At 29.7% G+C, this 24,123-nt stretch overlaps 2 protein-coding genes across 2 annotated transcripts in view; one reads left to right on the top strand and one right to left on the bottom strand.

Moving 5' to 3' along the window:
- LOC129971566 (mitogen-activated protein kinase-binding protein 1-like) overlaps window positions 1-13,367 on the top strand; it is a 142,240-nt gene extending 128,873 nt beyond the window's left edge. The window contains exons 27-31 of the mRNA XM_056085451.1: window positions 494-596; window positions 1,738-1,830; window positions 6,481-7,239; window positions 9,460-9,536; window positions 11,051-13,367. Coding sequence (XP_055941426.1) covers window positions 494-596; window positions 1,738-1,830; window positions 6,481-7,239; window positions 9,460-9,536; window positions 11,051-11,278 — 1,260 coding nt within the window. The 3' untranslated portion in view covers window positions 11,279-13,367. The remainder of the gene's footprint in view (window positions 1-493; window positions 597-1,737; window positions 1,831-6,480; window positions 7,240-9,459; window positions 9,537-11,050) is intronic.
- A 2,282-nt stretch (window positions 13,368-15,649) lies between these two features.
- Window positions 15,650-24,097, bottom strand: LOC129971077 (zinc finger protein 862-like). Its single transcript, XM_056084548.1, has 2 exons — window positions 23,894-24,097; window positions 15,650-19,244 (listed from the first exon to the last, which is right to left on the bottom strand). The coding sequence occupies exon 2, from the start codon at window positions 19,223-19,225 to the stop codon at window positions 16,979-16,981; it is 2,247 nt and encodes a 748-aa protein (XP_055940523.1). The 5' UTR covers window positions 19,226-19,244; window positions 23,894-24,097; the 3' UTR covers window positions 15,650-16,978.
- Window positions 24,098-24,123: the final 26 nt, after the last annotated feature.

Below are 24,123 nucleotides of genomic sequence, written 5' to 3'. Positions count from 1 at the left end.
TAAAAAATCTTTTTCATTATTATTATGGTACTAAAAAATGTTTTGAAATCAAAAATCTAGAAGCGAAAATGCAGAAACATTAAAGTGGAAATATTGCAAAAAAAAAAAAAAAAAAAAATGAAAAGCAGTTCAGCTTGGGAAAGAAAGAAGAAACAAGAATAATGTAATTTTGTGGTTATCTCTATGATAAGAGATAAGTTACAAATACTAGAAGAACTTGCTCTCTAATTTGAAAGCAACTAATACGCGTTAAGTAATTTTTGTGCACAAATTCAAGCTATTCGGTACCAAAGAAAGATTTACAGTTATTTATTTGGTATACTTTCTTTTTTGTTCGCTTGTGAATTCTTTCAACAAATCAGAATTTGTCACTAAGATAAAAAATGATAAGTAAGATAAAGCAAAGTTCCATTTCTAATCTATAAGTAAAATGTGTTATTAGAGCAATTTTTTCCCCCCTCCAATAACTAAAATGAGAATTCTTTAACCACAGCTCGGATACAAAGGAGGTCTCAGTTCCAGCAAAAGTGTAGGAGATCTGAGCAATGCCGGGGATGTCGCCGATATTCTAGAGAAACCCAGAGTTCCTATGAAAGGTAAAGTGTTTATTTTTGATAACTTCAGTGTCTCCATAAGAATAATCAAAATTATAAATATTTAATATTGTAACTTCAAGTGTTTAAATAAACTTTTAAAGTATTAAGAAACAATTAATGTTAACAAAACCTTCTAAAAGAAACTTTGATATGATATGTGCAAAACAAAATTGTTGTTTTTTCATAATTTATTTTCAACTGATTTCATATATTATATTTTATTTTTATGGCATTAAAAAATAATAGAGTATTTTCAGTATTATACTGGAAAACGGCTGGAATTTTTTTCCCCTCCTTTTTCTTTTTCTTAGAAATTAATGCCTAAATCATAATTTTTTTGCTAATGCTTTATAGAGGTACATTTTTACATTACATTTTTAATACGATTTCTCAGATATTAATTTATACCTGAAATGGAAAGATTATTTTTTTAAATATTCAATCTGATAACATTTTTTAAACTATCTTTTCCAAAATAGAAAAGCTTTTCGTAAAATTTCCAAGGGCATTGTTTTCCATTCTTCTACTTTGTGATGGGTTTATGCTTAGAAAAAAGGACTTTCAATAGACCAGATGCATTGTAGTTCATAGGTGAAAAATCAGGGGACTTCGCGAAAATATATTGAAAAGATATTTATGGAATACCTGTATCTGTCTTCACCTTTTAGAGGAATATAATAGTACATTCCAAACTAGGAAATAGGACTTGTAACTTTGTCTGGATGAAGTAATTCATTGTAAGTTATTGGGATAAAGAAGTAGAATTTTTTCTATACTTATCGGATATAAAATTGAATTTGATCGAGTATTGAGTTGATTTTAACATTTTTTCCCCCACTCTTCGTATTTTCCATTTCTTATTGTAAAAGAACTTTAAGACAATCTTAAACCCCTTATTGAAACTATCTTTGATTTAACTGAACCATGTTTAAACCACTCTTTGTTTTCGATAATAAATTGGCCTATTGGCCTTATAGACATTTATTAAACTCATACTTAATCACGAGTCACGACGCATTTTCATTTAATTAACTGAACTATGTTTATTCGTTTTTTATTCTTCGTTTTCATAATAAATCTATTTTTTTTTTCAACTTTAAAACGTCAATGCGTTTAACTAATTCGATTTTATTCTCAACAGAGAGCTTAATCGACATGAGAAGGAGTACATCATTCGGAGACATCAGATCCGGCAATTTACCACGAAGACGACTTCCCTACACCCCACAACCTGGTAACTATCGCTTATTAATTTATTGATTTATTATCTTTGTGCGCATAATATCAAGCTGTTAAGGAGTTCAAAGTTAGCATTATTTTTTATAAACTAAAAGTTATTTAAAATGTTAACATGGCTTCTGAAATAAAAAAAATTGGTGTAAACATTTTTAATGATATTTTATTAATAGTTTTAAAAGAAAAAAATTATCAGCAAGTTTTTATAATGCTATATTTATTTAACTATAAGTAACAATTACTATTATTTCTGATTATAAAGGGTTTCTCAAAATTAACGCAAGATATGAACTTGCCACCAATCGAGCAGTAAAGTGTTAGCAACCATATTTAAGGTATCCGAACACGTTCGGGGCTCTTTTTTTAGAAAAATATGGTGTAGACTTATTTTAACCATATTTCTGGGTTTAAGACTATTCAAAATTAGTAATAGGATGTCAATATTTGAAATAAACATTAAAACTTTTTGAAAATTGGCATTTAATATCATAAATTTAAGCGTATTCTTTAAAAACTTCAAATTGGCTACACCAAAAACTATTACTCTCATCCGAACAAAACTTATACGAAAATAAACTACCTAGTTTTCTCTAAAAATGAACTACAAGCGTATGGTTATAATAATAAATAAAAATTTTAGAACCAGTCAAAGAATTTATCATGAAATTTTTAGTAAATTTATGACGTTATTGTTCAAACGATAGGCTGTAAATTAAAAATTATTTCCTCAATTTAAATTCTTTTTGTTCATTCCCTAAAAAATAGTATAAATACAAAGTCCACCAAATTTTATAGTAATATGATAATTATATTTTGAGTTATTTGATTTGAAGTGAGCAAAAAATAAGAAGAAAAAAATGAATTTTGAGAAAAATGCATTTAAAGTATACACTAACATGTTTTAATAATAAATTATATTTGTACATACTTAAAATTCACCACAGTTATAGGTTATATCTTCTTCCTCATCAGCATTTAATAATTTCCCTTTTTTAATCATTTTTTTGGCAATTTTTGTGTTTGGCAGTGAATGCCGCCAAGATTCGTATATTCCGTTTTTGTCGAGCTCAGCAAATGCTCTAACTGCATTTGCCCTATTATGCACTCCAATAACCTTAAGAATATTCAGTAATCCTATAAAACCTTCGTTAAAATGTATTACAGATATAAATGGTCCTAATCTGATGGTTCGGAGCTCAACAAAGACATCTTTAGGTACAAGTTTCCACAAAACACCGTTAAAACTCTCATTGGCATTTTTCATTTTGCAGTGCAAAAAATTATTCGTATTTAAAACTAAATTTATGTTTATACAAATTTTTAACATGTTTTTGGCCCTTTAAATTGGTACTTCCGGTTATTTAAATGTCCACTTCCGGTTTACTGATCATTACGAAAATATTAATATATTGACTTCTAATTAACTTAGAGATAAAAGTAAACCTGTTTTTGATAGCTCAAAGACTGGTCTATCCGAGAAAGGAATTTTTATTTAAAAAAATGTCATTTTTGATGAAAATCGACCTTTTCAACGTGTTCAGGTACCTTAAAAAATGACAGCTGGTAGCTTAGGGTTAGAAAAATGGAGAAATGGACGATAGAACACGTGTTTTCATTATTGAACAATATTTCAAAAATATTGAAAGTCTGCGGCTACAGTTCGAAAATTTGAGAATCGCCCCCCCCTAGATTGTGTGATTTAACACCATTGGATTTCTTTTTAAGGAGATATTTAAAGTCAAATGAATGTGCCAACGAGTCCGCAAACACTCGTGCATTGAAGGAGGAAATTCAACGCTGCATCAACGAAATTCAGTCGCATTTATTTAAAGTGATCATGGAAAATTTCTATAACAGAGTGCATATGTGCCAGTAAAGTCGTAGAGGCCATTTGCCTTATGTGTTATTCCATAAATAACCCTACCCTTTGTACTTTACGATTGAATAAAAATATAACAAAGAAAAAAAAAATTGTGCTTGTGCCAACACGTCCAAACTGTGCTTAATCCAAAACTTGTGCCAACTAGGGATTGCAATACCGGTATACCGGGATACCGAATGCCGGTATTTTGAGCCATTTTTACAATTTTGTAATACCGGTATTCACAAGTTTAAATACCGGTTTTACGGTATTTACTAAATATTTTTAAAATTTCTCCACTAAATGTTCAGGTATCGCGGACATAACAAAATAGTCTGCGTTTTTGTTTTTATGTCTCCATAACAGGCGAAATTAGCTAATTAACGGCTTAATTAATTGCTTAAATCTAAATTATCAAAACATGGATTATCCCTGAAAGAAAATATTGTATCCTTAACGACTGATGGAGCAACAATTATGAAAAAAATTGGAAAGTTGATTGGTGCAAATCAGCAGTTGTGCTTGCACATGGAATTCAATTAGGAGTAATAGATGTATTATACCAAAAAAATAAAGAATAGAAGAATCCAAATACTGTGGATATAGAAATTTCAGATTCCAACTTTGAAGAGAGTAAGAGTGAGAGTGATATTGACAATGAAGATAATGACAATGTAATTCTTGAAGATACTGCTAATGAGGATGAAATATTAACCTATCAAGAATTGCTTCCTATAATTTATAAAGTTCGAAAAATTGTTAAGGTATTTAAACGTTCCCCTATAAAAAGGATATATTACTAAAATATATACTAACTGAAAATAAAACAGAATATATGTTAATATTAGATTCTAAAACAAGTTGGAACAGTTTACTCATAATGATGGAATGATTTTGGAAACTGAGAAATCCAATCCAGAAAGCAATAATCGACTTAAACCTGTAAATTAATTTTTCAGATAGTGAATTCGACTTAATATCCAGAACTATATCAGCTCTACTTCCAATAAAACTGACTATTGAGGCATTATGTCGGAGAGATTCTAATTTATTAACAGCTAATGCAACAATAAATTTCATGTTGCAGTCACTGAAAGAATAGAATCATTATCTGAAGAATTATATATTATATTGAAAAATCGCACAGAAGATAGGCATACCGAAATAGAAAATGTCTAATGGTATTTACATAATTATAATGATTTTAAAAATGAAAAAGAAGAAAAGAAAATAACCAATTCAAATCTGATTAAGTTTAGAGAAAATTTTCTTAAAATTTTTTACCCACAAACCTATCCTCATTCAGAAGAATTCGGTACAGTTATCGGAGATTTTGATGGCACTAATGTGAAAGGAATTGTCTCTTGAACAAAAATTAAAATTAGCGATAAAAAAATCAACAAACCAAAATACAATACAGAAATCAGCTATATCTAAAAGCATCCGACGAGAAATCGATTGATTGATTTATTTATCTGAAGATCAGATTTATTTGAAGATCATTTTACACAAAATTACTTTTCAGGCTTAATGACAGTACAATTGATGCATTATGTTTTTTAAGATCACAGTTCAAAAAGGTGTAATAGTATCCCAGACTGAATAGTGATATTTACACTTTTTTGTGATTTAAATAAATACTTTTTTGTGATTATATACTGTTTTAATTTATAAGTTACAAATTATTTTTTGTGATATTTACACTCTCTAACAAAACTGGCAAATAAAACAAAGAAACACCTGTGTTTTCTTCCTTTTTCTAAAATTTCTGATACCGTTATTAAAACCGGTATCCCGGTATTAAGATTTAAAAAATACCGAATACCGGTATTGAACTTTTGGTCCGGTATTGCAATCCCTAGTGCCAACACGTTGTTCTATCGTGTAATGTTTCATTTTTACTAACCCTAAACTATCAGCTATCAAATGGTTTTTTTTAATAGGGTTTCCATCTTTCCATTCATATCTTGCGTTAATTTTGGGACACCCTTCTATAGTGTTACTTCCTGTTACTAAAAAGTAACTTCAGATAAATTATAGTGTGAATTATTGATGGCTTTAATAAAAATTCTTTATGAAACTGGATTGATAACAGTAGTGTCAGGATAACAATAAATATCAGAGCTGTCTGAAACTTGAGCTCCCTGAGATAGAGTAATTCTGTGGCTCATCAAAACTTTGATTGGGTATTTTAACTTATGTGGATCAATGAAAATATCTAACATAATATTATTTACTATATCGCTCTATAGGGAGATTCAAGATCTAAATTAGATATTTTGCTGTGATTCAGTGTGTAGCTACCTATTTTATTATTAACGATATTCATAACTTCTGTTACACGCATAGCTTGGGATTTTTTCACGGATTATCTATGAATATTTGCGAACTAATATGCATGTTTATAAAACGTTACAAAATAGATCGATAGCTAGTTAACCTTCTAATCAGACTTTCTGAAAATACTAGGAATCTTTTTCTCTCGTCCACTTTAAATGAATATAAATGAAAAAATTCGTTTAAATAAATGTCAAATTATCTTTATTTTTTTTTGTGTGTGTGTGTGAAAGTCGCATCCTGGTATCTTTTATCCTTAAAAATATTTTATGAATACTCGATAAATAAGAAATAAATATATAATGTTAATATTACTTCTATGGGATATTTATATTTTGCTTCTAAATATTTAATTCATACTTGCTTCAAAGAAACGTTAACGACTCAATATTGTTTATGAATATTCATCTATTTTACAAACTGACTTCTCGTTTCAACTCGTTTTTTCAGGTGGTGCTCCTTTGTGGGAGCAAGCAAAAACCATCCGTTTCGAAGACACGGACAATTCTAAAGATGCATCCTCTTTGAGAAACACGCCACTAACAAAGAACATTAAACAGAGTGCCAGTTCATCTTGTCTTTCGTCACCAAACACATCCTCTCTCAGGACTCTAAACAACGCCCCAACCCCCAGCCATAACGAATCCAATGCTGCCTTGCCACTTAATAAATCCATGTCCAGTCTGACGATCAACACTTCCAGTGGACGAGAGCGTCATGCTTCAGGGGGTAGGCGACTCTCTTTAGCTGGCATGAACAGAAGACTGAACTATTCTGATTCATCGTCATCAGAAGCATCGCCAACAGACACTCGATCGAACACACTAGTGCCAAGAGGTATAGTGGCCAGGAGAATGAAAGCCTTCTGTGCCGAACAGCTAAGAGGGCAGCAACAGCAGCAGCAACAGGCAGTTGTAGCAGCACCGACAGACAGTTCCAAAAAGCAGAAGCTGAAAGGTGACAGGGAACCCTCGAAGTCAAAAAGCGAGTGGGATCTCAGGAAACTGCACGACGACTCCATAGCTGCCAGATATGGAGATAAAACTCAAGAGTATGATTCGCCCATTTCGAAGGGTGATCAGTATTCGCAGCTGAAACAAGCGAGAGCAGAATATATGAATCAGTTAGAAGCGAGCCCTAATGATTTACCTGTTAGGGACGAAACACCTTCTGTTGCTAGCAATTATCTGGACTTGAACACAACGCCATGTAAGTTAATGTTCATATTCAATAACTATTCGCTTTTGTCTGACTGAAGCGGTTTGCCCATTAAGGCTGCAGAGCTACGGCACTCCATAATATTGTTTTAAAAGCCTGATTTAAAAATATGTTTTGACTTTTTTCAACATCAAGATCTCATTGAAGTACGAAAATAAAAATAATAAAAACAAAGAAAGAATAAATAAAATGATTCATTAAGGATGATATTTGTAAATTGGAATCTGTACGGGGACCAAACCCAAACGACATCAAAATTCGATCATCGAACAATAGTTCAATGCTAAAACCAGATTCATCCTGTTGAGATTAGTGGTAACTGGTTTGCTCTGGGTGCAGACGAAATTTGGCACATAGCCAATTTTTAATGAGGGGGAGGTGCTTTCTTTCTTTTTGTTTCTTCCAAAGTTCATCTTTGCTCTGTAGGTTTGTTGTTTGCTTTTACTTTTACTCATTAGATCTTAGTTTCTTTTTCAATTTGCTCCGGCAGAAATTCCTTTCCTTTAATATGCTTTGCTACCCTTTTTAAAATCATTTGTTGAAAAATGATAAGGCTAAGGATTTCTAAAGAGTGCAAATAAAAATTTTGGGTTCTTTTATTATTAAAACTAAAATTTGTATTTTAATTGTATTCCCTTCAATGTTTTTTTTTTAAACATTGCTCGCTTTTCAGTTAATGATCCGTTGTTAGTTTTTATTCAGACAGTTCAATCTTGGTTTCATGATAGCTGACATATCAGTTGTTCTCCTCTGAAGCAAGGATTTCTCAGCTAAAACCAAATGATCTGTATAAATTTAATTTTGCATATGGAACTTTCTTAATTGCATTAAGAAAATTCTTATTTTATATAATACAGATAATTACTTTTTAAAATATTCTTTTAAATTGCGAAATTTGGCACTTTGCCTGTCAAAATTTATTTTCAAAATGTTATGCCAAAAAGCTTAGTATATGTTTTTATAGGAAAAGCATTTTTTTTGAAGGATTAGGACTCACTGCACTTTTTGGAATTTGGTTGTGACTTCGTTAGTCACCAAGAAAGCATTTTTCTTAAATCAGAATCTTTTTTTATTTTGACAATAGTAAACGTTTTAACCCTTATGTTCATTTTGTATAGTATACCATACATACAACTTTATAAAATTATACTACCACTATAAAATAATTTTTATAAAGTTGTATGTATGGTATACTATACAAAATGAGATACTATACAAAATGAGGTATACTATACAAAATGTATAGCTACCTATATACATTTTTTTTTTTAGCTTTTCTTCAAAATAGCAATCTTGCCACGATAAGTACACTAATTTAAAGACGATTCTAATCATTTTGTACAACACTGCAGTCGCATGACAAATATACTATCTAACTTGCATGTTTTCTTAGGATGTACTTTGGCATTGTTTTGCTTTTTTTCCCCAAAAAAGTTCTTTGATAGGTTTCAAAACTAAATTAGCAATTTTCATTTGACATCTGACCTTGAAAAAAAAATATTTTCAAGTGGAGGAATATTATTTTTTTATTGATTTTGAGCAAAACTTCAAATTATTATATTATCTTAAACAAAGAATTTTTATGATTTTCAAATATAGAACTTAGTAATAAAGAAATTCTTGAATAATTTTTCAGCTAGTTATGCAATTATGTTTTACAGTAAACTTTTGAGATTTTTTGTTGTTGTTCACGCGATCCTTTTTTAGCAAAAAAAAAAAAAAAAATGTAAATAAAATGCAATTATGTGTACATAAAAAGGGAAAAACTGTGCAAAGAAAAGAATAAAATTCTTAGTAAATAAAAAAAAAATGAGTAAAACTATTATTTGATAAATTAGCCTCACGATCGTTTAAACGGGCCTTCTAAGAATTTATATTATATTATTGATGTAGTACCGCCTGTTGAGCCTCAAAATCTTATCTCAAAGAAGAATAAACTAGAAGTATACCGTTCAAGTCAAGATTTTATTTTGATTTTAAAAGTAATTGTTTCTTAACTGATACATTTAATAATTAGATAATAGGTAAAAATAATTAGATTATGGAAAGAAAAAACGTATCAGTTAAGTGTTATAAATTAATAAACTAAATAATCAGCAACACTTAAAATTAATTATAATAATATTATTAATATTATTTTTGAATATGTGTAATAATAAAAATATAGGTGTGAATAAGAAATCATTCTAAACAAAGTTCTTTTCATTTCAGTGACGAAAGAACTGTGTGAAAAAGTATCGGACGATTTAAAGAAAGTCACTTCATTTGCTGTACAGTTATTCCAAAGGGTAAGTGCAGTAATTAATCTAAGAGGTAGAAAATTTAACTGGGATTTTATTTTTTTCTTCTTTAATTTAATTTTGAACAAACGTAACATTGAATCTACCTTTGTGTAAGAACGGTTAAAATCACATTAAATTAGGGAAAAAGTGGTTTGATTTTTTTGGTGTAACAATCAAATCTAACTATACTGTATGAAGTAAATTAAGTATAGAGGGATTATATTGTTCCAACATTTTCTTGTACTGCAGAAACTAAAATTTCTTATTTATAAAATTATTTGATGTAAAGGTAGAGCCAATAAGTAATATTAACAGAGTGAAACAAAGCTGCTCTCGCAGCTAGAATATTACTATCTTTAAACAACTAAGATCAGGACTTCTGTAACTGTAGATGAGACAGGATCGCTCTCATTTCAGAGCTTAACACTGTGTCAGTTATATAAAGATGGCATTATCAATTCTATAGTTAGAATGGAGGAACACTGGATGACTCCTTCACACAAGATGACAATGATAGACCCCCTCACAACTCGATTGGTGGAGAATTAACTTCGTGAGGAAATTATTACGTATATGAGCTTGCCATTAAATTATTCGATTTTGGATCCTAATGAATATGTTTTGAATACTTCAAGGAGGCATATTGCTATCCGTAATACTCCTTTATAATCTTTCAGTCTTCGACTGGCTGGTCCCTTTGCTGCCAACTGAATTATAAAACAATATTATTTTGAACATAGAATATTATTATCGTTTCTGTATAAGTTTTAGATATGATCATTTTGATCACACAATGAATTCAAATACTATTTTAGTATGTTTCCAATGTACGCATTTTCAAGATAGAAAAATAAGCCCATTTATTATTTCTTTTCTTTTTTTTATGCATTTGCAAGATACTGTTTAATTAAAGTTTATGAAAAAATTTTACTGAATTTTAGTAAATAGAAAATTTTATAATCACGCGTTTTCGGAATTTTTTTTTTACATTAATTTTTGGAACTTGAGTAACATAAAAATATTTTTCTGAACCAGCCTCTTTCTTTTCATTATATCTTATTATATATAAAGTCATATATCAATAATAAATGGAAATACAAAAAGATAAATTATTGCAGTCTAAACACTTTAATTCAATCTTCAGGGGAAGGAATCAAAGCGGACCGCATAAAAGAAAGCATAGCTATAGATTTTCTCTTTCATTCCTTTTATATATATGCCTTTTACTTTTCTCATGTGACACTCTTTAAGTCTTTTTTCTCTGATTTGGTTTATTTTTGTTATTTTATTTTATTATTATTATTTTGTTTTTTGTACTTTTATTTTGATGGAGGATTTTATTTGTAAGTTTCTTTTGCATATATATATACAATTAACATTTAAAAAATGTGTTTTCCTAAAGTTAATTTTGTTTTAAAAACATTACCAAAAAGAAATTTAATTTTCATTACATTACATAAACCTTTATAAAATTATTTAAAGAATGTATACTAAATATAATTTCTTAACATACTTTGCAGGTAACAATAGATTCTCAGCTAACAACTACAGAAAAAGCTGCCATGACAACGACGCTGGCTCAAGGCGTCTGGCAAGCTCAGCAGAACTTGCAGCCCACAGCGTTCAGTGCAAGAACGCCCACATCAGACTCACAAACAGAACCTCAAGCAGCCATGATGCTTTTGCAACAATACTCCGACAAACTGCTTAATCTCATCGAACAAAGGATAACGAAAGTAGACAAGTGATGCTTAGCCAAATCATCATCACAGACCAAACATTCCTCATCGCATTCATCATTGCTTTCATAACACTGACTGCATCACATTGTTAACATTACAGACTGAGATACAGGGTGATTCATAATAAAATGTATCATTATTCAGGCATCCAGCAGACGAAACGGTTGCCGCGAATGCAGTCATATTTGATGTGCATTGGGGAGGATTATTGATCAGTAATGGTAGAAGGAAAATGTGAGCCAAATAAATGTAAAAAAATGAGTACTTGTGTACTATCGCAACTATGTGTTGGCGACTTTTCCCTCAGAAACACCTTGAATAAATCGAATTTGGCGATTTATTCAAGATTTGGCACATGGTTATGATAGTACACAAGCACTAAAAAAAATGCTTTCCCAAGAAGATAAACTGATAGGCAATGCAAACATCATAATATTGAAAAAATACGGGGAAGAACATAAAAACAAAGACGCCAGTTTGCAATATATATTAATGTTTGAAGCCAATGGCATCCATATTTTAGACAAAATGGAGAATAAATCACCATTTTAAGCATCTCGGCAAATGCTTACGATGGGGATCCATTTATTCAGCCTTGGTAGGAAAATAGTAATGCAACATCTTGCTTCGGGTCCTGCAAGATGCTAGATCCTAGACATTCTATAAACCTTCTACATTATAGTTGTGCCTCTGTCTGAAGTATTATTAATTAAATATTCTTATACAATAACTTTCCATATGAATCATCTACGCTGTCTCTTATTCCCGACTACGAAACGGCAATAAAATCGAGTAATTTCCCGGATGAATTAGTAAACAGAATATTGGCAATTTATTCGAAAATAAAATCTATCTTCTGCTTTTTTTTTTAGAAAATTAAAGTAATAAATAACTTCTAGAAATCACTTACGAATCTGAAAAATTTGGTTACTAATTTAATGTACGAAATATACAAATTAATCTTCTCATTACTCATGAGAAGTATGGTAGTATGAAAACTACAAAAAAGCATAATTTTAAACTAAATTCTATCGAAGGAAGTAGTGTTTCACAGGATTCGTACGCGTTGTCTTAAACATGGAAATCAGCAAATTGGTATTCTTTTAATATGGTCATTCGTGGGCACTTCATGCCATGTAAATCTGTCCATATATAGCAAATCTGACCCCTTATTCCACCTACTGCTCGCCACAACTACAAACTCTAACTTCTGTGATTGTCTAGGTGAATGTTTCATTAAGTACAAAATTACAGTTTCCTTCATTTTGATTCACGAGAGAGCTCCATACTCCAAGCTTCTTTTCCAACAAACGCGATAACTATTCCTGCCACATTTTCTGCAATCGACACATCGCTACCATTATAAGTAGAATGAAACATTTGAGATTGAAACGAGTTAAATGTCTAGACTTCTGCTCCACACCACTCCAATTCTGACCGGTTTTTATCACACTGATAATCGGTGTGGGCGTGAAGTGCTCTAGAATGAATGGTTTTAAACGCACAGATAAGCATTACTAAAACCTTCGTGTATACTTCATGGTGGCGACTGATATGATGTTTATTAATACAGCACCATTCTACCAATATTATCCTCATCATAAAGACGAGCATATCAAATCTGACAGCATTTTGGCAGCCGGATTTCATTGAAAGATGTCCAGAAATGCCTTATATAGTATGCTTTCTATTAATTTATACATTTGTAATAAACGACCAAGACTGATTTTTTTGTAAATATAAAGCTAATATTTTAACTAATTGTTAAATTAGGTAACTTTATAAACTTTCAAAAGAAATAGCTCAGCATACTAACATATATTTAATTACATAAGAAAAAAACGTCACATTTATAGCACAACTGCACGACCATAATTTCAGTTAATGACAATTCAAAGTAACATCTTATCTTTCTATTTTGAAAAATACTGAAAAATAAATTCAGAAGAATTTCCATTTTAATCATGAATGTTTTAATAAAAAAATTATAAAAAGCGATATAAAAATTACAATATTTTTTTGGGAAAAAATAAACATTTTTAAAGACAATTTTTTAACGTGACTTTCAAAAAATGTTTTTAAAGATACATTTTACAATATCCAGAGAAATGGAACAATTTAAATTATTTCAATTATCATTTTTGAAAAGAAATGTAAATTTTTTTGTAATTGTAAAAGTTGTGTGAATAATGTATTAATAAAGATATTTAATTTTTTTTAGTTTATTTTACGATTTCTAGTTTTATGACGGTTTCACTCAAAGCCAACACTACATCTATTCCATTTATACTATGTAATAAAATTCTTTAAGTAATATAAAGCATTTAATTCTTGTGATTACTGTAACAAATAATTGGAACATATAAAAATTTAAATTTTAATCGTTCAATTAGAAATTTTGAATAATTTCAGACTTAAAAAATAGGCTTCAGTTTTAATGATTTTATTTAATTGCATATATTTTTTTCAAATGTATATATATTTATTCTATCCACAGATGCATCATACAAGCATTATTAATTTCTCTCCTATGGATATCTTTTTACTTTCTCGAATAAGAAGCACAGAAAGAGAAAGTATTTTAAAAGAGAAATAACCTTGGTTTTAATGATTCTTCACTTTTTAGACCTCCAAGTTCGAGTGAACTATTTTTTTAATAATGTCTATTTTTCTGGGTACAAGATAATTTAAAAACGCAACAATTTAGGGAGAAGAAATTTGGAATGTAGTCTTTACATTAAAATTGTAAATTACAGATTTTGGACAAAGTTCGACATAGGAAAGTTTGTCAGTGTGCATGTGAACATGAAAACTCAAGAACAAATCCAATTGGAGGAAATTATACGAAAAGAAAGTTTGCACTTTCAACAAATCAGTCATATACCCAATGTTATATGTTACTAAGAAAAGTACATAAACAATAAATTATATCTTTTTTTTAAATTTAATAAAACGCGAAATCTGAAGGCTTTATCCGACCTCTAATCATATTTAGCGTAATAAATATGATAAAAGAAATAAATGCTCCATTTTGTCTTTGTGGTGCACAGATCCTTTATAACATTTTTCCCCCTTATCGTAAAACCATTGCATATAATCAAAATATATTTATATATCATATAATTATATATTAAGGAATGCCACATAAGCTGTTTAAAAAATTTTTTAATTCTAAATTACTTTAAAAATAATATTTATTCATCACATAAATAAATTCATAAAAAACAAAAGTAAAAAAAATTATTTTAAAAAGTCAACAAAATGTATATTACAAAAAAAAAACTGTAACTTCAATATTGTGCAAATAAAAAAAATGTGCTACAAGTAAATATTATTGAATGATCAGTAACAGTATATATAAATGCAGTTCAAACAGAAAATCTGTGTACATGTATTTTAGAAATATAAAGTAGTTCGTAATTTTAAATATTGCTGTGTTCCATCAGTCAAAAAAAAATGATTATTTTATACTAGGACATACAGGTGGTTATCAAAATAAAGGAAACACCTTAAATTTATAAAGAATCGTTTTTTAGTATGGTGTAGGACCGTCTTTGGCATATAACACAGCTTGGATTCTCCTAGGAATCGATTCATACAAGTGTTGAATAGTGTTTAGAGAAATATTTTACCATTCATCCTGAAGATATTGTGAAAGTTCTGGGAGAGATACCGGTGGAGGATATCGATTCCGTATTGAACGCTCTAAAATAGACCATAACGGTTCGATTATATTGAGATCGGGTGATTGTGCGGACCAAGGCAGATGTTTAACTTCATCCTCGTGTTCATCAAACCATACTTGGACAAGTTTCGCTGCATGGATAGGTGCATTATCATCCTGGAAAATTCCATTTTGCTTTGCCGAGCTTGTGTTCCCGCGCTGTGTGTATGTTATCATAACTTTAAACTCCGGACCTCTAGAAATTGCTAAAAGTTGGGATGTTTCGGTCACACTTGCTCCAGCTAGACGGGATCCTACAATTTGGCTTCTTTGAAAATCTGAGAGATCCAACATTTTGCGCTTTCGAAAAAAATCTAAGAATTACAGCACTTTAATAAAGCTAACACAATTTACCAGAATAGATACATTGCTATTTATAAAAAGAATTAGTGACTATTATTATATTTTAATGCTTACAAAACGCATTCAAAAATGTCACTTTTATTCACAGGTGTTTCCATTATTTTGATAACCACCTGTATTACATTAAAAGGTATATAATAAAAGACAATTAAAAATGCTACAGCATCTTGACTGAAATCGAATTTTATTTTTTTAATTAATTTTCACAACATTCAAATAAACATTTTAAATCACAGAATTAATTCCCATAAATATTCAAAAGTAAAATTCTATTTCATTGAGGAAAAATATAATTTTTTATGATAATAATGGACAATTTTCAATAAAAAAAAATATGCATCTCTATCTTGATGCAAATAATTTACAATTCATAAATGACATGTCACTACTAGCCTTAATATATGTTGTTCTTTAGATCGGAAAACAGATTAACTTACAAACAATTGTAGGTCTCACATAGAAGAAAAAGCATTAATTAAGGATTAAATGAATTTCAGTAATAAGATTTGACCTGTATTTGAAAATAAGACATTACTAATAATGGATGGTCCATTTCTTTTGTCTAAAACAGGAGTTTTTAAATTGTGGTGCGCGTATCTTTGAGGATTAGTTAGGAGCATGTAAAAATAATTTTTGTCGTGCAAGAAGATGCAAAACATAAAAAAAATGAAACAAAATTTTTTAAAAAATATTTTTTTTCCCCGTGTGAAAACAAAAAGTCATGCAAAGAACGTAGAGACTTCGAACCACAATAATCTCTAAAAAGGGAAAAGGGCGCGTCTTCACTATCTAATGGGGAATTCAATCAGTATGGATAATAGGTCGGTTAAATATGGAATCGGTAAGTGGTCGCTTTAAAATGTATCTGGAATTATTACCTATATATGTTTGATATTTTTACACATGCTGAATCCACGTTATCCTGTATTCGCAAAATATTTGGGGTGAAATAACTGAAAGGCACAAATGACTGATTATTTGGAACACGCAAGAACCTAACTCTGTAACTGGCGCAGCAAAGCCTACTGTAAAGAAAAGTACTAAGAAGTATCAGTGTTAAAGCAAAAAATATTTAACACATTTCTCGAATACAGAACTAGCGGAAATAACATACTCGTCTGACGTGTACTATATTATTACTAAATATTGTAGAATGCTCGAAGAAGCACCAGACGTGAAATTATATCAGTCTTCATTTGAACATCATTTTATAAAATTCAATTCATGAAAACAAGCTTAAGAATTGCATATAAACTGAATAGTTGATTATCATGATAGGTAATTCCTAGCTTTCATTATAATTTAATGCGGAATTATTTCAGTGTGCTTTTCATTTATTAGGAGGTGAACTAATACTATTACAAAAATTAAATAAAATGCGAAGTCAAAAATAATCTTATAATTATAAATCTTATTAAATAAATTCGAGTCATTTGATGTTTATATTAACTTAAGTCCTTAACGTTATTAATAAAACTTATTTGTTTGAGGGGGGGGGGGCATTACAGTGGGGAACACCCAAAAATTTAAGGCTTATCAAGGTGTTGGGAGGAAAAATACGTTGAGAACCGGGGATCTACAATTAGTATGCACCTTCTCTTCGATGTTATACATTGAACTTACAAAGAATTTAAATTATTAGAAATATCAAAGCTTTCAAGAAATGTATCACAATTTGACAGAATCGTTCTTGTACTAATTTTCTGTCTACTTCGTATATGGTATCGTCTTGAGCATTCTTTCATCCATAACTCGATTGCTGGAGCCGGGTTGAATTGAGCAAAGGGTGGTCCATGCATGACGATCATCATCGAATATTGCAAGGATTGTACGGATAACATGCATCTTTCACTGGACTTGATCAAATTCATTTCACGGTATCCTTTTTCTACCTCCTCACATGAGAAGTCAAATAACAAAAACTTTTTCAAAATGTTTATTGCCCGGGGAAGATCAGAAGCAAGAGTAGCTACCATAGTTGATATGGCAGCTCTTGGTTTTAAGAGCAATTCTGAAGGGAAGGAATTAATGACACTTTCTTTCAAGGATCGCCATTCTGACAAAGCAGTATGCTGGATTTCATCGGATTTTTCAATGACCACATGCAACTTTGAATACTCCAGGTTTCCGAAGGTATCGAAATTATCTTGTTTGAGCCATGTTCTAGTATCTAATATGTGACAGTTATCAAAAACGGCTTGGTTAGACACTTGTTTGTTTAGATGGTTTAACAAATTGCTTGTCAAAAGTTGAAAGCCAGCAATAACTTTATCCAAACTGGCATCTAAGCGGATTGAAATGCCTCGAAAGGAAGACGGCGTCTCAGTCATATCTTGTATAAAACTTCGAACAACTTCACCTTTTCCTTGAGCAGCTTCTTTGATATCGCGGCAGCTATTTATTAGATGTAAATGAAAAGAAAATACATTGTCAGGATCTTGAACTTTACATGCAAATTCGTTTAAGCAATTCAAAATATCTAACACCACAGCTAACTTCCACAAAAATTGACTTCTGGTAATCAAAAGCAGAATTTTAGCACCGATTTTTCTAACTTTGGTATGCAGGATGGAATGGTTTTGTTCGCTCATAAATTGAATCAAAGGAACCCAGTCCGCGCTAACTGCTTTGAGAGCATTTAAAGAAAAGCACGCACTAATATTTTTTGGCAATTTACCATATTCCTGTACAATACTGTCAAGCTCCCGGCCAATATGTGACAAATTCTTACTATCATCAGGCAAGTTTTCATAATACCAGAAAATTTCATAAATCAAAATACAGAACTGGGAGGTACATAAATTATTCTCGAAAATTTTACTGCAACATTTTATTTTGTGAGGTAAAACGCTGGTACAGCAAATGAAATTGCTTGATTTTTCTTTTATTAGTTTCACCAGGTCATCATGCCAGGGTTGGAAATCGAATACAGAATCAATGGTAACACATACAACCTTTTCAGCCCAGTCAGCAATATTAAACCTTTCAAATAACTTGCATAAATTCTTATAAATAGATTCAAAGTTACTTTTTGTAGAATCAATGACACCGAGAAAGACAGTTCTCAGTCTATCTCCATCTAAATATTTTACGTACAATAGTTCATGTTTTTCAGAAGCACGGCTGAAACAATTATCAATAATTACTGAAAAAAGCTTCAGTTTAGACAATTCTACTGCCAACTTTTTCTCTAAAACCAAAGAAATGTACTTCGCAAATAGGGGAACGACTTTCTCGTGTGATGTGTAAGCAGGACCAACATCGACGCCCTCCAGCTTCTGCGATTCGCATAGCTGTGGGAAATATGTAAAAGGACTTCTAGTTTGCACCATAAAATAAACCAACTTTAAAACTTGTATTAATTTCTTCCGATCTGAGTCTAACAGTTCCACAGGATTTGAATTGCCGTTTAGGAGTGCAATAGCACGTTTCTGACATTTGGCATGAAGAACTGATTTTTCATGATACTGAATTGATGTGGCTCTGAAGTTACTACTCCCAGTAACAAATCGAATGCCCTTTTGTCTGTGGTTAGCAAATTGTTTGCAAATTTTGCAAAACATAATATTCTTTTCTTTGTCATATTCAATGAATGGATATAGAGTTTTCCAGTTTTCCACAAACTTTCTTTTAATTCCTGGTTGTGTTTCTCTATCTGAATCTGAATCTTCAGATAAAAATGGGCTGAATGTATGGTCTGGTGTGCTACTGAATTCTGTGTAGTCTCCATCAAGGGCACAAGGGGTTTTAGAACAGCATGTCTCTATTGATTCTTGCACATTCGAAATTGGTTCTGATGCGGAAGTAGATTTCTTTGGAAATAAGTTGATAATTATCGGTCGTTTATGAACTCCATTGTCAGACATTACCACTACATGAAAACAGCTGGAAAAAATAAGATAAATTTATTTTACTAAAACAAAATAATTGAAATATAATATATATGACAGATTTATCATTTTAATAAGATAACTAGCTGAATCCTGCGTAGATCATTTAAACTTAAGAAACACTTTGAGTTCTCTGTAGAGCAGAATTCCCTTGCTCCTCAGGATCTAATTCCTGCAACTTTAACTGTCCAATGTTAAACTGCAGATTTAACGTCTAAAACAAATGGTCGTTCATTTAGATTTCAGTAAAATTCTTTTCTCAAGCTTATATAAACTCAGAGTACTTCTTTCACAGTCTTTTTTTTTTTTCCTTGTTTTCGCCATCGCTGTAAAGAGCATGACACTCGAGTTCCATGATTAAAAAACAAAGATACTTTAAAAGCCATTCTCTTTAATAAAAAAGAAAAACATAAAGCTGCGATTTAATGCTTTAACCATTGTTTTTTAATCTTTTTTTATTTTCTAATTAGATGACATCTCCAGAATATTCTATTCTACTGTCCTATCCTGCATTAATAATTTATAATATATTTATCGATTACGTATAATTTTAGTATCGAATATTAGTCTCTCTGAATGATTTCATTTCAAGTTTTAAACTTGAGAAACGATGATTCAGCGCTCTAAGAAGTACAAGCATGCCGATTAAGGGGTTAAAAGCAATCATCTTCTGCTTATTGACCAACAGAAATTTCACATATATTGTAAAATAATATAAAATATTCACAATAAAGTAAAACCATAGGATAAATTTTAACTGTTTGGACGTTGATCTGAACGTTCTCTGGCTAGTCTAAACTTATCTGTAAAATTTTTAAAAATATTTTATATTTACAATACTTTTTATTGTTTTGATTACTGGACTTATACTTACGAGCACCGCGCTTACAGAAAATACTATTTTATGGACACATAATCGGTAATATGTAATTAAAAGTAAATTTTAAAATTAAAATATAAGACGAATTAATCTTAAAATAATATCACGCTACAAAGTATCAGAGTTCAGGATCGAATTTCTTTTAAATTTATTTACTGGCAGCCCTGCTCTACATTTGGCCCCAGAATGACTGAGAGCACATACGTAGCATAATTATTTAACATATCGTTTTATATATTCATTTAAAATTGATTAAAGTTAGTAAAATTATATGCAAAATTAACAACAAAAAAAAGGACACTGAAAATTTTCCAATGATGTTGGGTGTTGTTTTAACCCATAAATAAAACGGCATAAAATAATAATAATCGTGAAATGGGAAAGGAATTTCTGAACTAACAATCAATTCAATTTGGAAGCTATGTACATTTTGGTAGTTTACTATAATGCTAAAATAAACTATTTTAACTATTTAAAATAGAGCAAAAATAATTTTATTCTTTTCATATTACAGCATTTTCGATAAACAATATAAACAAGCAGAATTTCCCTGGTCACTATCCAATATGTTATTTTTAAAATGTAACTTTTCAAAATAAGTAATATTTTAATTAAAAAAACCATTTTATTAGAATTATTTTACTGAAAAATAAACTCATTCAAGTCTCGATAAATCAAGAACAAATAAATTAGATAATGCATTTTCTTCATCAAAATTTTGCAATCATTTTTTGTTTAAATCAATATTGATTCGTCCAATGAGGTAGCAAAACTCTAACAGATTTTTCAAAAAAAAAAAAAAAAAAAAAAATCTTGTTAATTTTTCTTTTATTTTACTTTCCTAACTCCCATTACGCAATTAAATATAAAAACTGTAAGTCAATCACATCAAAATCATGTTTTGCCAGTGAAAACTTGTAGTTACGCGAAGTATGTTGAAAGAGTACTGAAAACTGTATCCTGATTGCAGCAATGATCGGCTTTATAAACGCAAATGCGCATTCGAAATAACGCATAAATAAAGGAGAATTGCTTGTATCGAGGCCGTAGTTTAACCTTAATTGCAGAGAAAATAAGATATTAGCGCTTTTCCGATTTCCTTTATATTTTCCTACTTTTTCCCGATTCTTTCTTTTCTCAAATATTTTCTTTGGCTTTATTTTTTTTAAATCAATTCATTTATTATTCAAGAGAAAAGTTATTCATTCTATAATGCAGATAAAGATAAAAATTCTCCAACAAGGAAAATAAAGATTCATTTGAGAATTTTTTGAATCAGCGGTTTAATAATTTTTTTTTTTAACTACAAAGAATATATTTTTATGATTTTTTCTAAATCTGCTATTTCTAAATCAACTTAATTGGTTAAAATAATACTTTGCAGACACTGTCAGATGTTGACCAAAACAAGGACAGTATTAATTTAAGTAAAACATACATTTAAAATTTTATACTAAACAAAGCTACACAGAAAGTATAATAATCTTTATCATGATGTTTATCACACAGTTGTTGTTTTTTTAATCTTATGAATTTGTTTTCTGTTATGAAAAATTTATGGATTTTTCTCCCACAAAAATAACAAGCAAATTTATATTTTTTAAATTCAGGCTAAAGGAAAAATCTCTAGGAAAAAATTTCAGATATACTAGATTTTCAAGTTATACTAAACAAAAACTTTCTATACTTATAAGAAATTTTTGAAACAATGTATATTCTGTTGATAATATTTCTGCAGAACCTGTTTAGTAAACTTTTGCTTTCATTATTTGGAATATACTAAATACTTTCAGTTTTATAAAAACATATTAGAATTATTATTACTTTGGAGTTCTTTTGAAACTTAATCACTTTTTTAAATGATAAAAAAAAAACTTATGAAAACTACTTAAAAGAGAATTTTTCAATATACAGTACACTCCCGATTATCCGCGGAATTGGGTGGCACGGCCGCCGCGGATAACAAAAATCGCGGATCATCCGAAAAAAGCTAAAAACGGGTATAGCAAAAGAGAAAACAGTCATTCCAACTTTGAAAAATCGTTTTATGTACAATAAAACGTAAAATAAACAGCAGGAAATGTTTAACTAACGCTTAATATTTTAGTATATCACTCAAAACTAACCTAAAATGCATTTTGTTAATGAAAACAGAAAAGTGCTTTGCATTTATGAGAGGCGTCAAGGATACACAGAAAAATGAATACATATGTACTGTTTTAATACTGTAATGTATTATGTAATTACAAAAGCATAACTGTAAAACTGCACCTTTTTGAAAAAATCAAACTTTGTGCGGCAGGCGCGGATAATCCGCACCGCGGATAACCCGCCCGCGGATAATCGGGAGTCTACTGTATACACATCCCATTCATAAATATAATGCATAAATTTTACACATGCTAAATTGTAACTTATTTAAAATCTAATTGTATGCTGGATAATAGCAACACCTTCTGGAAGGATTTCAGTTTTAGAAAAGCATGTTAAATAGTAGTAAAACATTAAAATTTTGAATTTGCATTCAATTCTTTATTTACACATAATCATCCAAGGAATTCATTTACTAAACTCTAAGTCCAAACTATAAAATATCTCAAAATATTATATGTGTGTTCTAAAAATTGCTTTATATAATATGAGAAGAATGCACTTAAGAAATTTTGTCACTCATACACTAATAACACAACCTTTTGAAGCAATAAAAATTTTGGTGCACAATTCCTAAAATCCTGTTCAGAATAATTAGATGAGTCAATTTTTCAACAAAAATTATTAAATGTCAGAAAATTACAAAACCCTAATCATGTATATAAATGAATGAGCATACATCATTCTTATAAATGAATTTGCAATAAAGTAAACTACATTAATTTTTGCAATAAAATACCATTAAAATTTATACATAATTTACTTGTTAGCAAATAAACATCTAATATTATATAGCTTTCAGAAAATTCAAATACCATAATTAACAACCTTAAAAATTTTTTATAAACATGCTCTAAAAATTGCTAGATATGATTTAAGAAATTTTATAAGTAATACAGAAATATCATAACCTATAGAAGAAGGGAGAGTTTTTGAAGAAGAAAGGCATGACTCAAGAAAATTTTGTTTATAATAAATTTTTCAACAAAAATTATTAGAATGTCAGAAAATTAAAATATCATAATCATGTATATAAACGAATGTCAATACTACGTCATGCATATAAATGAATGAGCAATACAGTAAATTGTATTAATTTTTGAAATACAAGACCATTTAAATTTATATATCATCTATTTTGTGACTTTTTGTTCAAGAGATTTGATATACGCATTATCGTTACTTCTGTTAATCTTCGATCGTTTTATTTAATGTGCATGTCATCTTACTTTTGATTTACTAATTTTAATAAGAACACACTTAAATATGACGGCACGACTTCTTCAGTTTCGCTTTAGTCATTACAGTTTGTTATCAAATAAACATATAATATTATATAATTTCCAAAAAAAAAAAAAAAATCCAAACACCATAATTTCGGTCTTACATGATGAGAATCATCATTAAAATTCACTAGATTTCGACTGTATGTAACATATTCGTTTAAAGAATCATAGAATTTTAAACTTTTCAAAAATTAATATACATGAACTAATAATATAATTAAAAAAATACTTCTGAGTTACAATATTATAAAAACAAATTATTTAAAGATAATAACTTATACCATTAACTAAAAAAAAAAAATTCAACATAAAAGCATGAAATTTTACCTGCCTTTCCTCGTCTAATACTTGATGATTTAACTTTTAAATTATTTTAATGAAGACTGCAATTACAAATCAAGGCTATCGACAATTTTTCGGACTGGTCCAATCCTTCCAATAGAAAGATAAGATCACACTTATGTAGTTAATGGATAAAGAATTCTCTAAAGTGGTGCAAAATACTCGGAAATTCAGCCTCACATCGATTGGAGTTTTGTTTTTATTCCGATTTAACC

This window comes from Argiope bruennichi, chromosome 6 (assembly GCF_947563725.1).
Source record: "Argiope bruennichi chromosome 6, qqArgBrue1.1, whole genome shotgun sequence".
NCBI lineage: Eukaryota > Metazoa > Arthropoda > Arachnida > Araneae > Araneidae > Argiope > Argiope bruennichi.
Note: the sequence above shows the minus strand (reverse complement) of the source record. Positions and strands in the feature narration are given on the sequence as shown.